Source organism: Spermophilus citellus (assembly GCF_964194105.1).
Source record: "Spermophilus citellus genome assembly, chromosome: 4".
Lineage (NCBI taxonomy): Eukaryota > Metazoa > Chordata > Mammalia > Rodentia > Sciuridae > Spermophilus > Spermophilus citellus.
This window is the reverse complement of record NC_138185.1, coordinates 179764684-179780401: the sequence shown is the minus strand read 5'-3', so window position 1 is coordinate 179780401 and position 15718 is coordinate 179764684. Positions and strand designations below refer to the sequence as shown.

At 34.2% G+C, this 15718-nt stretch overlaps 1 protein-coding gene across 5 annotated transcripts in view; it reads right to left on the bottom strand.

Annotated features, from left to right (window-relative positions):
- SLC25A21 (solute carrier family 25 member 21) overlaps positions 1-15718 on the bottom strand; it is a gene marked incomplete at its 5' end in the record, with an annotated part of 517166 nt that overhangs the window by 135991 nt on the left and 365457 nt on the right. For all 5 annotated transcript variants that reach the window (XM_081290705.1, XM_081290707.1, XM_081290706.1 and 2 more), the window contains one exon: positions 3601-3684. In XM_081290705.1, coding sequence (XP_081146831.1) covers positions 3601-3684 — 84 coding nt within the window. The remainder of the gene's footprint in view (positions 1-3600; positions 3685-15718) is intronic.

The window sequence follows — 15718 nt, the reverse complement described above, 5'->3', positions numbered from 1 at the left end:
ACTAGGTAACACACTATGATTTCTTTAACTTTTATACATTGAGTGAAATACACATGATTTTTTTTATCCCACTTATTGTTAATAGAAGTGTATTGTCAGTGTATGGCACTTAGATATCACATCTTCAAAGTCATAGCAAGAAGGATTTGCTGATCCTTTGTCACTAGATGACTAGAAAATATTTAATCAGGTCTCAAGATCATTATTATAACTTCAGAGAGGGTGGTCTACTGCATAAACTGTTGTCTCTGTTTCACTTTGCAGCATTATGATGTTGCTGTGATGACTTTCATTTCTGTTTAGTATTCACATACTGTCTCCACTCAGTACAAACACAGCATCAGGAATATAGAGCTAAATGGGGTTTGGCCCTTAGAGAAATATAATCTTGGGTTGGAAAGGGAGAAAGGGTAGTGTGTACTATATTTTATATACCATACTTACATAAGGAAAGAAGGAAGGAAGGAAGGAAGGGAGGGAGGGAGGGAGGGAGGGAGGGAGGGAGGGAGGAAAGAAGAGAGGAGAGAAAGAAAGAGGGAAAATAATTTGGCATGTGGTAGACAAGAGATGGCCAGGTGGGGAAATTTGCAATCACCTTTGAATGAAGAGGGGTAGTTCCTTGGGTGGATTAGGAGTTTGGGTTCTCCAGGAATAGAGAACATGAAAAAGCCATGACAGTGTGCGAGATCAGAGGACTGCAAACCATTTGCTTTTCCTAGAACCTATCTGTGTATGCAGAATGAGCCGGGAGAAGAAGGGAGGGCCATACAAGGAAGGGCTCTGCACACTAAGGAAGGAATTTAAACTTTATACTGCAGGGCATGTTTTTACATAGTCCCCAAATACTCTAAAGATAAAATAATTAAAACAGTATGATACTGACATAGAGATAATTAATGAAACAGAACAGGAAATGGAGAAACAATAGAAACTCTAGATGATGCTATATGAAGAAGTGTAATATGTGAAAAGTAGCATTTTCAATTCATGAGTAAAGGATGGATTTTTTCAACAAGTGGTGTTTGGATAATTGACTAATCATTTCAAAATGAAATTTAATTCCTGTATATCAAACTGTACATTTCTTAAAAATTCTGGAATAAATTAAAGATTTAAATGTAAAAAACAAAAACAAAAAAAATAAGAAAATATTTGTAACCTTGGGGTTAGAGACTGTTTCGTTTTTATTTTAGTGTGACATCAGACCGTTCAAAGGACTGATAGGATCACATGTAAGTTTTCAAAAGTCAAACTTCTGAAAGGATAAGTAAGATACTACAGCTGTAAGCAACTGACAAGTTAGGAAAATGTTTGCAATCTATGTAACAGTCAAAGAATTTATTTCTGTAATATATATTAAGTTCCTACATATCAATTTAAAAACTAATCTGAGAGAAATAGGTGAAGAACACAAATTGGCAAGAATTGAGAGAAATGATACCTCATGATAAAAAAGTATGCTCAATGCCAGTAACAATAAGAGGAACACAATTAAGACAGTTTCATTTTTAGTTTGTCAGATGGTCAGCAGGAGACACATGTCAGGGAAAGATATCACACATAATGATTAATAATGTCCCATGTTTGAGAGAGCATGGAGCAATATGAACTCTCAAGAACTGAGTATGAAATCAGTACATACTTTTTGGAAGGTGATTTGTCAGCATCTATAATACAATGTGTTCATATAATTTGATCCTAGAAATCCATAGCTAGCAACTTATTTTATATAAATGTGTAAATATAAAATATACTTAAAATATAAATACCATATTAAAAAAATAAATATATTTCTAAAATTCAAGTATATGTATGTGAGTGTGTGTGTGTGGGTGTGTGTGTGTGTGTGTGCGCGCGCGCATTCTACTGATGTTTATAATAGCAAAAATCTGAAAACAACATAAAAATCCACCAAAGGGATTACTTTAATAAATTATAGCTCGCAGATAAATAATTATGTTGTTGTTAAAAAGAATATACTGACATGGAAAGATATCCATGAGATAGCATTACTTGAAATAAATGATTATCAGAATAGCACTTATAGTATAATTTGGCAAGAGAGGTAGTGACTACAGTGATTAAAAGCAAGGATTTTGGGTCAACTGACTTAAATTTGGTTTAAAAGTGCTTTCCACCACTTATCAGATAAGTAAAAATGACTAGCTTCTCTAAATCTTGGTTTCTTTATCTGTCCAACTGGAAAGGTACATAGCTCAACATTGTAGGGAGAATTCCTAGCACATAAGGAGGCTAAATATATGCTAGTTATTATTATTGCTAATAAAATTTTGAATAATTATCATTTTAAAGATCTTTAAATAAAAAACAACTTTCAAAAGCAAATGTAATATGTTTAGTATTATAAAGTATAATTTAAAAATGATACAGTACAATCTTTAACTGTGTTATATAAGAAATTTTAGCTTATGTGAGCAATATATTTCTATTTATCTGATCATTTACCAGATATGATAATGACTTTGATGCATCAATTTTTGACAAATCTTTTTAAATTTTTATTATGAATTTACTATGAAATTCCACTGACTATAGAATCTGTAGATATTAAAGAGAACAGAAGATATACATATATGTATATATTTACTTTTTTCTAGAGTATTTATTTATCATTTATTTTATTTAAGTAAAATAATAAATCAAAAGTTTATGATCTGTTAAAACATTCATTATTCCATTAGACCTTAAGGTCTTTTATATATGTTTAATTTTATTGGTACATTATAGTTGTACATAATAGTTGGGTTCATTTTGACATAATTATACATGCATGAAATTTTATTTACTCCATTTTAGTCTCTAGTGCTTCCCTCCTCCCTACCTCTATCCTCCTCCTTCTATTCTACTGGTCTACCTTGCACTCATTTATGTATTTTTAATTGGTTCTTTGTAGGTATAAAAGAAGGTGGAATTCACTGCAGTATGTTTATACAGGCATACAGAATAATTTGTGAAATCCATTCTGCATTTCTTCCCCTTTCCCTTCCCTCCTCTCTCCCTCTCACTGTCCTTCTACACAGCTGGTCTTCCCTCTGTCTTTATGATATCCTGCCCCACCTTTTTCCCCCTTACTGTGCTCTAGCTTCCACATGAGAATATTTGACCCTTGATTTTGAGTCGACACAGATCTGTTTTGATTGCATATTTATAAACCTTGTGCAAACAAGGAATGCATTTGTATATTATATCTAAGTACCAATATAAATAACTGTTAATTTTAGATGGTCTCCATTATGAGAAGTTTTAAAAGCCTTAATGAAATAAATTAGAAATTGTCCTCTAGTCATTAAATTGGTTATTAATACTCTTTTGGTAGTAATTATTATTAATTATTAATATTTTTGGTAGTAATTATATTATATACACATATATTATATTACATACATATAATCATATTATATACATGTTCAGTTTTTAATCATCTCAGGAAAAACATAATGAAATAGAAAGGCACACTTTTAAGTATGTTTTCCCTAATAAACTATGAAAATAAACCATTGAAAATGAGGAAACATGTTAAATAGAAATACATTAAAAAGTCTATGTCAACATAGTCTGTACAAGAAAAATAATACATACCCTTCTGTTCGGAAGATCATACGAAAGCTGTCCCCTAAGCTTTTATAACTGTTTGGATCAGTTGCATATCTCTGAATCTGGAACCTAGTAACAAAATCAATCAACAACAAGAAAAAAGAATCCAAGTTAAGGATTTTGCCAAATGACTTTTCTCATTTTTCAAAGTCTTAGAAACTCAGCTTTTTCAGATTAATTTAACATATTCTGGTCTTTGCTATAGATTTTATTGATTTATTTGCCTTATATAAGTTTGACCTTATTTTTGTAGCCTTTAATATTATATTTCTTTGTACTTTAATAGGAACTATAGAAAAAGACTTTTTTCATCTGTTTCTTAGCTAGGCAGATGCACCCTGAGGCATTTATACTTTTTTCTTTTGTGTAAAGCATATGCAGATGTCATGTATTGCTTTAATGTATAATTCAGAAATCTGAAGATGTGAATGAAACAAATAACTCTAATTCTTATTTAAATTAGTGTTCTTTGATGATGATTTAATGTAAGGTTTGAAAATTCAGACTAACTAATATGTCCTAATTTGGCTCCTTTTTGTAAACTTAGAATTAATTCTGGGAAAAGAAGCCTATGACTGGAGTGAGAGCTGGGATTGTATGTTGGTCTTATATTTCTTTTCTTTACCTTTTAAATTTTGTTCTAATTAGTTATATGTAACAGCAGAATGCATTTTGATACATCATATATAAATGAAGTATAATTTCTCATTTTTCTGGTTGTATATGATGTAGAATACCACCAGTCATAAGTTACATACATACATAGGATAATAATGTCTGATTCATTCTATTAACCTTCCTAGCCTCATAGCCCCTCCCCTCCCTTCACTGTATCTAATCTAAAGTAACTCTAGTCCTCCCTAACCCCTCCCTTATTGTGAATTAGCATCTACATATCAGAGAAAACATTCCACCTTTGGTTTTTTGGGATTGGCTTATTTCACTTAGCATGATATTCTACAGCTTCACTCATTTACTCGCATATGCCATTATTTCATTCTTTAAGGCTAAGCAATACTCCATTGTGTGTGTGTGTGTGTGTGTGTGTGTGTGTGTGGGTGGGTGTATGTATCACATTTTCTTTATCCACTCATCTGTAGAAGAGCACATAGGTTGGTTCCATAGTTTAGTTATTGTGAATTGAACTGCTTTAAACATCAATATGGTTCTGTCACTGTAGTATGCTGATTTTTAAGTCCTTTGGGCATAAACCAAGGAGTGGGATAGCTGGGTCAAATGGTGGTTCCATTTCAAATTTTCTGAGGAATCTCCATACCGCTTTCCATAATGATTGCACAAATTTAAATTTCCACTAGCAATGTATGAGTGAACATTTTCCTCACATCCTCACCATCTTTCTTGTTGTTTGTATTCTTTTTTTGTCATGACTTTGATTTGCATATTATTCTGTATCAATCCCCTACATAGTTTTGTTGTTGTTTATATACTTGATAATTGCCATTCCGACTGGGGTGAAATGAAATCTTAGAGTGATTTTGATTTGCATTTTTCTAATTGCTAAATATATTGAACATTTTTCCATATATTTGTTGATCAATTGTATTACTTCTTCTGTGAAGTGCCTTGCCCACCATACTTTTGGTGTTAAAGTCCTTTGAGTTCTTTATATATCCTGGAGACTAATGCTCTATCTAAGGTGCATGTGGTAAATATTTTCTCCCAATCTTTAGGCTCTCTTTATGTTATTGATTGCTTCCTTTGCTGAGAAGAAGCTTTTTAGTTTGAATCCAACCCATGTATTGATTCTTGGTTTTACTTCTGTGCTTTCGGAGTGTTTTAAGAAAGTCAGATCATAGGCTGATATGGTGAACATTTGAGCCTGTATTTTCTTCTATTAGGCACAGGATCTCTGTTCTAGTGCTTAAGTCTTTAATCCACTTTGAGTTGAGTTTTGTGCAGGGTGAGAGATAGAGGTTTAATTTCATTCTTCTACATACAGATTTCCAGTTTTCCCAGCACGATTTGTTGAAGAAACTTTCTTTTCTCCAATTAATTTTTTTGTACCTTTGTCTAGTAGGACTGTATGTATGTAGATTTGTCTCTGGGTCTTCTTTTTCTGTACAATTGGTCTATGTATCTGTTTTGGTGCCAATACCATGCCATTTTTGTTACCATAGCTCTGTAGTATAGTTTAAGGTCTGGTATTGTCAAGTCTCCTACTTCACTTTTCTTGCTAAGGATTGCTTTGGCTATTCTGGGCCTCTTATTTTTCCAAATAAATTTTATGACTGCTTTTTCTACTTATATGAAGAACATCATTGGAATTTCAATAGGAATTGTGTTAAATATGTGCAGCGCTTTTGGTAGTATGGCCATTTTGACAATATTAATTCTGCCTATCCAAGATCATAGGAGAGCTTTCCATCTTCTAAGGTCTTCTTAAATTTCTTTCTTTAGTCTTCTGTAGTTTTAATTGTAGAGGTCTTTCACATCTTTTGTTAGATTGATTTACAAGTATTTTTTTAAGCTACTGTGAATGGGATAGTTTTCCGAATTTTTCTTTCAGTTGACTCATCATTGGTATAAATCCATGAATAGCAGAATGAATTTTAACACCTATATCTCACCATGCACAAAACTCGACATGAAGTGTATCAAGGACTTAGGGATTTGACCAGAAGTGTATCAAGGACTTAGGGATTTACCTACTAGAAGAAAATATAGGCCCAACTCTCCATAATGCCAGCTTAGGAACTGACTTCTTCAACAAGACTCCTAAAGTGCAAGAAGTAAAATCAAGAATCAATAAATGGGATGGATTCATACCAAAAAGCTTCTTCACAGCAAAGGAAACAATCGAGAACTCGAAGAGAGAGCTTACATGATAGGAGAAAATCTTTGCCACCTGCACATCATATAGAACATTAATCTTCAAGATATATAAAGAACTCAGAAAACGCCACAAACAAATAACCCAATCAATAAATGGGAAAAGGAACTGAACAGGCACTTCAGAGAAGAAATACAAACAGTCAACAAATATACAAAAAATGTTCAACATCTCTACCAATTAGAGAAATGCAAATTAAAACTACACTGATATTACATCTCACTCCAGTCAGAATGACAATTATCAAGAATACAAGTAACAATAAAAGTTGATGAGAACGTGAGGGGAAAGTTCACTCATATATTGCTAGTGGGACTGCAAACTGGTACAACCACTCTGGAAAGCAGTATGGAAATTCCTCAGAAAAGTTGGAATAAAACCACCATTGGATCCAACTATCCCATTTCTTAATTTATACCCAAAGGACTTAAAATCAGCATACTACAGTGACACAGCCACATCAATGTTTATAGCAGCTCAATTCAAAATAGTTAAACTATGGAACCGATCTAGGTGCCCTTCAACAGATGAATGGATAAAGAAAATGTGGTATATATATATACAATGTACTATGACTCAGCCATAAAGAAGAATGAAATTATAGCATTCTCTAGTAAATGGATGGAACTGGAGACTATCATGCTAAGCGAAATAAGCCAGTCCCAAAAACCAAAGGCCAAATGTTCTCTCTAATATGCAGATGCTAACACACAATAAGATGGGGGGAGGAGGGAAGAACAGAAATTCATTGGATTAAACAAAGGGGAACAAAAGGAAGAGAGGGGGAAGGGAATGGGAAAGACAATAGAATGAATCAGAAGTAACTTTCCTATGTTCATATATAAATATGTGACTAGTAAAACTCTAAATCATGTACAACCACAAGAATGGGATCCTAATTAGAATAAGGTATACTCCACTCCACGTATATATAATGTGTCAAAATACACTATACTGTCATGTATATCTAAAAAGAATAAATAAAAAAAAATTTAAGTTGTACATAGCTTATCAGAAGACCATGGGCCATTACAACTAGCTCATTTTAACTGTTTTGGATCCAGAGATGCAGTTTGTGTATATCTCACTGACCTGACTCAGAAGGAGGTTTCGTCTAGAATAAAACCAAAATTTGATGGTCAGGTAGATGTACTATGTTTGGTATTTCTGAATTATAACATATAAATGAGATGACTTGGTACTTTGGATACAAATGAATTAAGACTAATCAGAAATTAACACAATAGGAGAATCACATATAGGGTTATATAACAAATAACTGTGGAATATATAGAGCAATTTCCAAAATATGACTTTGTTTCAGCTCAAATAAGCATCTCCATCTCTGCCTTTGTGTATTTGTAACCTTACTCATTGCTAACTATGAAACACTTTCTCATGTCTACTCGGGAAATCCAAGACTCTTTTGTAATTGTTCTCGTAAGGAAATTATTTAACATACTTTCATAAATTATAAAAGTATTATAGGCACATAGATGTTTCTCATAATATCTCCAATAATCTTTCATTAAGTACATTTACCTCAGTCAAATTCCTTTCTAGATGCTTTTCTTCCAAATTACCAAGTATTTTCTTAATGTGTGCCATATGATATAAGATGCTATAGGTTTTACAAAAATCCAGGCCATTATGTCCCTTTTAAGTAGTATAGGAAAAAATATGAGAAAAAAATAATTGACAATATAAGAGAAAACACCAGAAATGTTAAGTAGCATGGGCACTGGGTTTTCCAGGTGTTCATGGGGTGGAGGGATAATTACTGTTTACTGCGGAGGGTCAGGAAGGGTTTCAGGAAAGGGAAGGGATTTGAGCTGGTCCTTGTGGGATTAGAGAGGCAAAAAGAGCAGACCAGGAGGAAGCATTCCAGGTGCTGAAAGGAACAAAGGCCAGTGAAGGAAAGCTGCCCCTTCTCATGGGGAGTGAAGAAAAAGACTTTTCCTCATAGCAGCCCCATCTGGATTTCCTTCAGGAAGATGTTCCATTTCTCTGCTTGCTGCACATGCTTGGTTGCTCATGGTGGTGGAGACCTGAGCTGTTTAGAAGAGGGTGCTTAGGTGATAAAGTCAAAGGCCAGTATTGAACATTTGACCTTTTTCTGTCCTAAGCTGAATGCTTCAGCTACCTCTCGGTGGCCATCTCAGAGTCATGTGACTCTGTTCCTAAAAGGGACTGTGAAAGAGACAGCAGATGGACATGTCAGCTTTGTCTATACTGGCAAGTTCAGGAAACACCAAGGCTTGTACAGATACGAATGACAAATATAGTTACTTCATAAGTGTCTAGTTACCTAACCTGGCTATTGGAATTCCAGGCACTTCATTCACTCATGTATGTAATTTCTTTCATTTCTTAGAAGCCAATAAATAATATTTCCAACCCATTATTCATTCAGCTAACATGAGTTTTTAAGCATTGCTGTATATTAGGTACTACTATATTGGGGGGTTACATAGAAATAAGACATAACCCTGCCTTTCAGAAATTTATAGTTAGGTAAAGGAGGCGTGCAGAGACATGATACCATATACAAGGGAAAATGTTTAGGAATAGTGTTTCAGAGTATCAGATGCTGGCCAATGAGTTCTATTGATACTAGTACCCTTTGTTTGGGGGATAATCTCCAATCTAGGGGTAGACTGTGACAGACACAAAGTAGTACTTTTCAAGGACACTGGAGTGAAGAGGAAAGCAAAGGAAGGATATTTTGAGTTAAAAAATGTGTGATAAACTTTACCCATCTATTTCAGAATAGGCAACAAGAATAGTTAGCAGAATCCTTGGGGAGTACTTATATAGAAGCTAAGAGTCTCCTGAGTAATGCTGTATTCATTACAAACAGGGGAGGTGACATAAAAATAACTACATGAGGGGAGCCTACAAGCTGTGTTGGATGAGCAATGGGAAAGGATGGACAGGCATGGTAAATTCTGCTGCCTCAGTACAACCTCCCATAGGACTCACTATGCCTAAAGCAGCTAGAGGTCCCATTAAAAGGGTTAGGGCAAGTACAGTTGTCTCTTCTACTGTGCATCTCACATATGGCATGCCCACACTGCAGAGAAAGTACATGCAGTATTTAGTTCCACTACACATGACTTATTCTGATCACAGACTTATCAGGTCTTCTAAGGAATCTGTTTCAAGTTGATATAATTATAGTGTATTTTGGTCAATCATGTAAAACAGCAATTTCCTTCTTCCTCTCCACTATATTTCAGCAACTTAAAAGGTCTCTATCCTGGATTGAAGCTTTATATCAGCATTTTTCAAGCTCAATTCTATGCTAACAAATTCTCGCTATGCTTAGGGAGACAATTTTCCAGTTACGTAATACAACTCTTTGTAAAATTGCAAAGGCAAAGCCACACTACTCTTGATTGTATTTAGAAGAAAAGGTTGGACCTCTCCATTGTCCTAATAAAAGCAGCTTCTACACATCTGGAATCTCCATCCAAGTAACTTCTTTTATTAAAATAAAAATTTGCTACCAAGCCAACAAACTGGACAAAGGAATAACTCTCAAGAAATATTTGGTGCCTAACATTCAGTCAGAATCAAACACAAAGGAAAGGAATGTAGATTAAACCCTGGGCTACAATGCAAAGGAATCAGTTATGCAGCCAGCCTCAATGCCTGTCTGCACAGGACTGCATGCACTTAACAAGGAGGGAGTAGGCTGCCACACTGTAAATGTTAAGTGACATATTGTGGTAACCTTCAGGGCCGGTGGGCGCTTCTCAGCGTTCACAAACAAATGCACAAATATTTTTTCAAAAAATTTTAAAATTTGTTCTAATTAGTTATACATGACAATAGAGTATTTTGACAAACTCTATAGAAACAGAGCACAACTTTTCATTTTTTCTGGGCACAAATGTATTTTTTAAAGTTAAAAAAATGTTTTCCCTCACTAAATAATTTTTCAGTAGATTTTGTCAAGAATCATGACTACAATATTTCCAACTAATTTATCTGTGTGCTCAATGAGACATTTTAAATTTCTCTGCTGTTGATTATCAGCATAGTTAGATATGCCACTTCAGCTTGTCTGAGGACTTCTGAAGACATGGCCATAAAAAAGATGTTTGAAAAAAATAAAGTGGCTTTTCTGTCTTAAACATCTTAAGACAAGGCTATTTGAAAATTCAAAAAAATATCATTTTATTCAGTGCCTTTATATCCAAAGGATTGTAGGTTTTGGGATATACATGTATATTTAATATATGTATAATATATTATATATGTTTATATATAATTTATGATTTATGTATTCATGTCTTTATTCATATGCAACAATTAGTTACAAAGGGTTGGACTGGATACTTAATAGGATTCACCTTGAGCTATATTTGTATAGCATAAATACTTTTTAATCAGATCATATGATAATTTGATGTGTGCTTGGGGAGAGAACCAATGGAAATTTGGGGGGGGGGCAAAAGCTATTGTGAGCTGCCTCTTTGACGCTCCACCAATCCTAAGCAAATTACTGCAGTAGGTGCAGTTTATCTCTTCTGTGTCTAGATCATTTTCTAGATTTGCAATTTTTGTGCTCTTCCTAGCTTTCCCTACTTACCCCACTTTCAGAAAGTGTTCATATCAATCATTTATCCTTATTGCCACTTTTAGTTTGATGTGCTATCTGTCAAAGCTTGTCCTCTGTTAAGGGGATTTAAGCTATCAAAGAGGAGGTGCCAAGGTTTGGTTTTTCTAGGGTGGGGATGAAGAGGCTCCTTACTACCAAAGACAACTGTAAGTGGTACTTATTTTCCCCCTCAGTGACATTCTATATAGCATTAGGCTACATAATAATTCCGCCTTTGTGTCAAAGGAGGTGAGGCACTTTAGTGACTAGACCAGCAGCTACCAGTTACAATTTGTGTTGCCACTGATTCACAGGACACACTAGTGAAAGGTGTAATTTAATCCTCTTTCTCCTCAGAGATAAAATGGAACAGCAGATAGCAGAGGACAGTTGTGCTGTTGTTGTTGTTATTATTATTTTGAGGAAGAGCAATACAGAGTTAATACATGAGTTTCTTAGCTATAAGAGAGAAAAGACCTTTCATTTTATTTTATAAATCTCCCAAGTTCCATATTTTATATGGGTGGGAGACTTCTAGTAAAACTTGTACACTGATAATAAGTGGTGATGAGCCTAATGGAACTCCCTGCAGAGATCTTTGTAAATGTGCTATGAACAAAGATTATTAGTAATTATCAGAATATTACACATGCTCCTTAATAAACACTTAAGAAGCCCACTAATGAATCAGAGATTAACAGACCAAAGGTTTGCAATTATAGAACACATTAAAAGGATAACTGTAGGAAGATTAAATAAAGATTTTAATTCACCCTAATTAGTCTATCTTACCAAAATAAGAGTAAGTTTTCTTTCTCACTCATTAGATGAGCATGGCTAAACTCAGACCAACACGCAAAGACATGTCTAAGGTTTTGAAACTTAGGCATACACATAAACCTCACCAACTTTGGGGAAAAGCCCAGAAATCACAGTGTTAGAAAAATTCCTGCCATGGATGTTTTTTCCTGTGCTCTGAAAAATCACCTTGGAGCAGAACAAACATCATTTTCCTACAGAAAGCATAAACCCCAGGGCCTCTACATTTTCTATCCTGCAGAAAGACAGATCAGATGGTAGGTGAGTGAGGCTGCTGATTTTGAAGAGATTATTCTTTCAGTTTTCTTTCATGAGTTTTGGGAGGAAAGATTTCCTTCTAACATTTCTCTGTGTTCATAACTTTAGTGTTCTAATTTTAAGTACCTAGTGAGTATGATAATAATTTGTTTTAAAAAGTTAGCTATAAATATTTTGTTTACCTTCAGATAAAATATAATAATCATCCACATAACTTCACCTTGGCTTCAATAAAGGCCTTTAATCATGTTGAAAGGGCATGATTTCCAGTTCTAGACTTGTATTTCTATCTCAATGTTTACAGAGAGGTTCCCATATGTAAAAGGGAAGGGTAAGAGTTTGGGGGATCCAAAGAAAATAATACACAGGACCTGCCCTCTGGAAGTAAACAATTGGAGGGTAGGGAGATATTAATAATTAACTCTAAACAAAGTGAAATACTTGTGCTAAGTAGAGATTCTAAGAGCTTGGTTTATCTGTGATTTAAGCATTGCCTCTGCTTGCTATGTTCCTAGTCTGGGCCTGCCATCAATTAACACTCTAAAATAATGCTAACAAGTCCACTGGGGTTGTAGAGTTTGGGTCTGCACAGTGATCACCTACTGAAGTTCAAAATCTAAGCCCATTCATATTTGGCTACCTATCAAATTATTCTAAAATTTTAAAGAAAGAAAGTTATTTTTCTTGATTGTTCCTTAGTCATTTCCTTGTTTATAAAAGAAATAGAAACCTATACCTGACAAAAATGAATATGTCTTTTGCTTGTTTAAATTCTGTATGTCTTCATTATATGTAGGTGAGCTGGGCTATGCTTTGGCTTAGTATTTATGATATTGTAAAGGAGACCAATAAATTTCTCGATGTTATTATAAAACAGTTTATAATTTGAAGAAATGTGTAACCTGGAGTGCTCCATCAGCCTAGATAATTACTACAGATAAGGTGACAACATTTTGGCAAGGCCACAAAAGCAAGGAAAATTTTCTGTGCCATGTAATTTTGAACATGTTTTTAAACAGAGCTTCAAAAATACTATCTCCCTGAAATATCAGATCAACCCAGATAGCCTGATTGTATTTTAAGTAATTTTCTGTGATCCTTGACACATCTAATTGCTGTTCCTTTCACAAGCCAAGATTTAAAAGCTAATGTTCTGTGACTATGCATTTCATAATTTACAGTTAAACATTACAATTAAATATCATATAAATGGTTCATCATTTGCCAACCACATATTTTCTTACAATAAACATTTGCTTATTTGTCTTTGATTGGTGTGGTGTAATACATCTACTTTTTTACATTTTACACCATTGCAAGATACACAGTGTTTCTAGTACATAGAATCATTATAAAATTTGACATTACAAAATAAATTGTGATAAGAGAGTTTATTCTACCCTCTGGCACAAGTTCTTCTAGTTGTTATACTTATCAGTTAAAACCTGAGTATACTGACAATGTAATTCTAAAATTTATTTTAAGGATAATATGTTAGTTAACAAGTCAGAGACAAATGATCATTAGAGATTACAACCTAAATCTAATAATGTTAAATCACAAGTAATGAAATAGACTAATTAACATAGCTGTATAATTAAAATATTTCGAGCATAAACTGGTCTCAAACAAAAACTTGACTAGCATGACTTTCAATTATTTTGTTTTGTAAGAGATGTCACATCATAAAACTATGCTAACATCAAGTTTCGTGCTGCCACCTCCTTCAATACATATATGTATATGTATACATATATTTAGTCAAACTTCATATGTAATGCCAACAAATGCCTCAGATCCATAGGCACCTACCTACATTCTTCCAAGTGCACTGCCTAAGCTGGCCATTACAGTGGTTAATTAGCATGAGACCAATTTGTACTTGGGAAATGAAGAATGAATCAAAGATTGGAAATAAAACATACTAATCAAGGCAATGAGAATGGAGAAAGGTACATTAACTTCAGCAATGAAATATTAAAATTATCATAGAAATGACATAAATCATAGTTTCATCTATTCTCCAAATAATTAGTTCTTAAAAAGCAGACCCTCTCCTCCCAAAAGTTAGCTAGGATCTTTCTCTCTTTGATTCTCTCCACCTACCTCCTTAGATCCACATGCTTTTCTAGCACTCATGGATAACATCTACTGCCTGGTATCAGAGAACCACCATTCTTACTGTTGAATCTCAGCTTGTTGTTCAGGATAAATCTTAAGTTCTTGGTTTCTAACCTCCATAAAATATTTCCAGAACAGGGGATTCAAATGCGGCCAAATCTGCCAGAACCCACTCAATGGCTCTGGGAACTGAGCCACTTCACAGAAACTATACACCAGAGACTATGAACCAGGGTCCTGGCCAGGGAGAATGTTAGAGAATATGGATGTAGTGGCTGGAAACCTGGCAGACTACTCCATTTTATTTTAATGGTTCAAATTAGCCCATTGTATGGTTTATTTAGCACTGATAAGGATACTTATCAGTAATATCAAAGAAAGAAAGATTAAAAGAGTGAGTGTTTTCTTTGCATTCATAAGCATAAGTGCTTATGTTAGAAAGAAATTTAGGGAATGGAGATCATAAGCGTGGCTAATATTGAGGAAGAAAATATGCTTATGCTTTTTTTATATCAAGATGGACCTTACAGGTCACCAAGATTTATATTAATTGTTATCAGTTCCAAACAAGGACACAGTTTTCAAAAGCATATCATAGGTAGATAGGGCACAAAAGTGATGATTAAATGGTAATTATACTGCTTAATTATATAATTTTTAACTTTGAGAGCATTATTACATATATATTCTCATCTCAGGGTATCCTTTAATTTCAGTTTACTTATATTTGTAACTGTAAACTCGGTAAATAAAAAAATAAAAAGTACCACTTTAGAACCAGGAAGCATCAGGCTACAAGAAGTAGATTTCCCTGGAGTATCTCAGTTGTACTATAAATTCATTTCTAATTCAGTAAAATTGCCTCTCTGAACCAAACTTGTTCATTAGTAAAGAGAGGTTAATGTTACTTGTGTAGCACTCAACTGACATTGAGGTTTATTTTTGGATACTTCCCCCCGCCCAGCTTTCAATTAATTGTGCTGGGGAGAACCAGCTTTCCAAGACACTGTTCAATTGATTCAAGCGATCCCTCACTTGTCAAAGTGTAGACAGAGAAGGGACTCTTCATGTTGAAGTCTGTATGGACATCTTCATAGGAAAATTTAGATCATTTTTATTTGAAGAACAAATGACACATGTGATCCCTTTCAGTCCTCACTTTTTTTTTTCTTTTTTTAATATTTATTTTTTAGTTCTCGGCGGACACAACATCTTTGTTGGTATGTGGTGCTGAGGATCGAACCCGGGCCGCACGTATGCCAGGCGAGCGCGCTACCGCTTGAGCCACATCCCCAGCCCTCAGTCCTCACTTTATAGCCAACTGGATCAATATATCTTGGACATCAACAAAAGATCTTTCTATATTTATCTATGTTTTATTTCATGGGGTTTACATATATTCAAGTGTTTAAGTGACTTCTGTGTGCCTGGGGAACACTGTCAAAGCT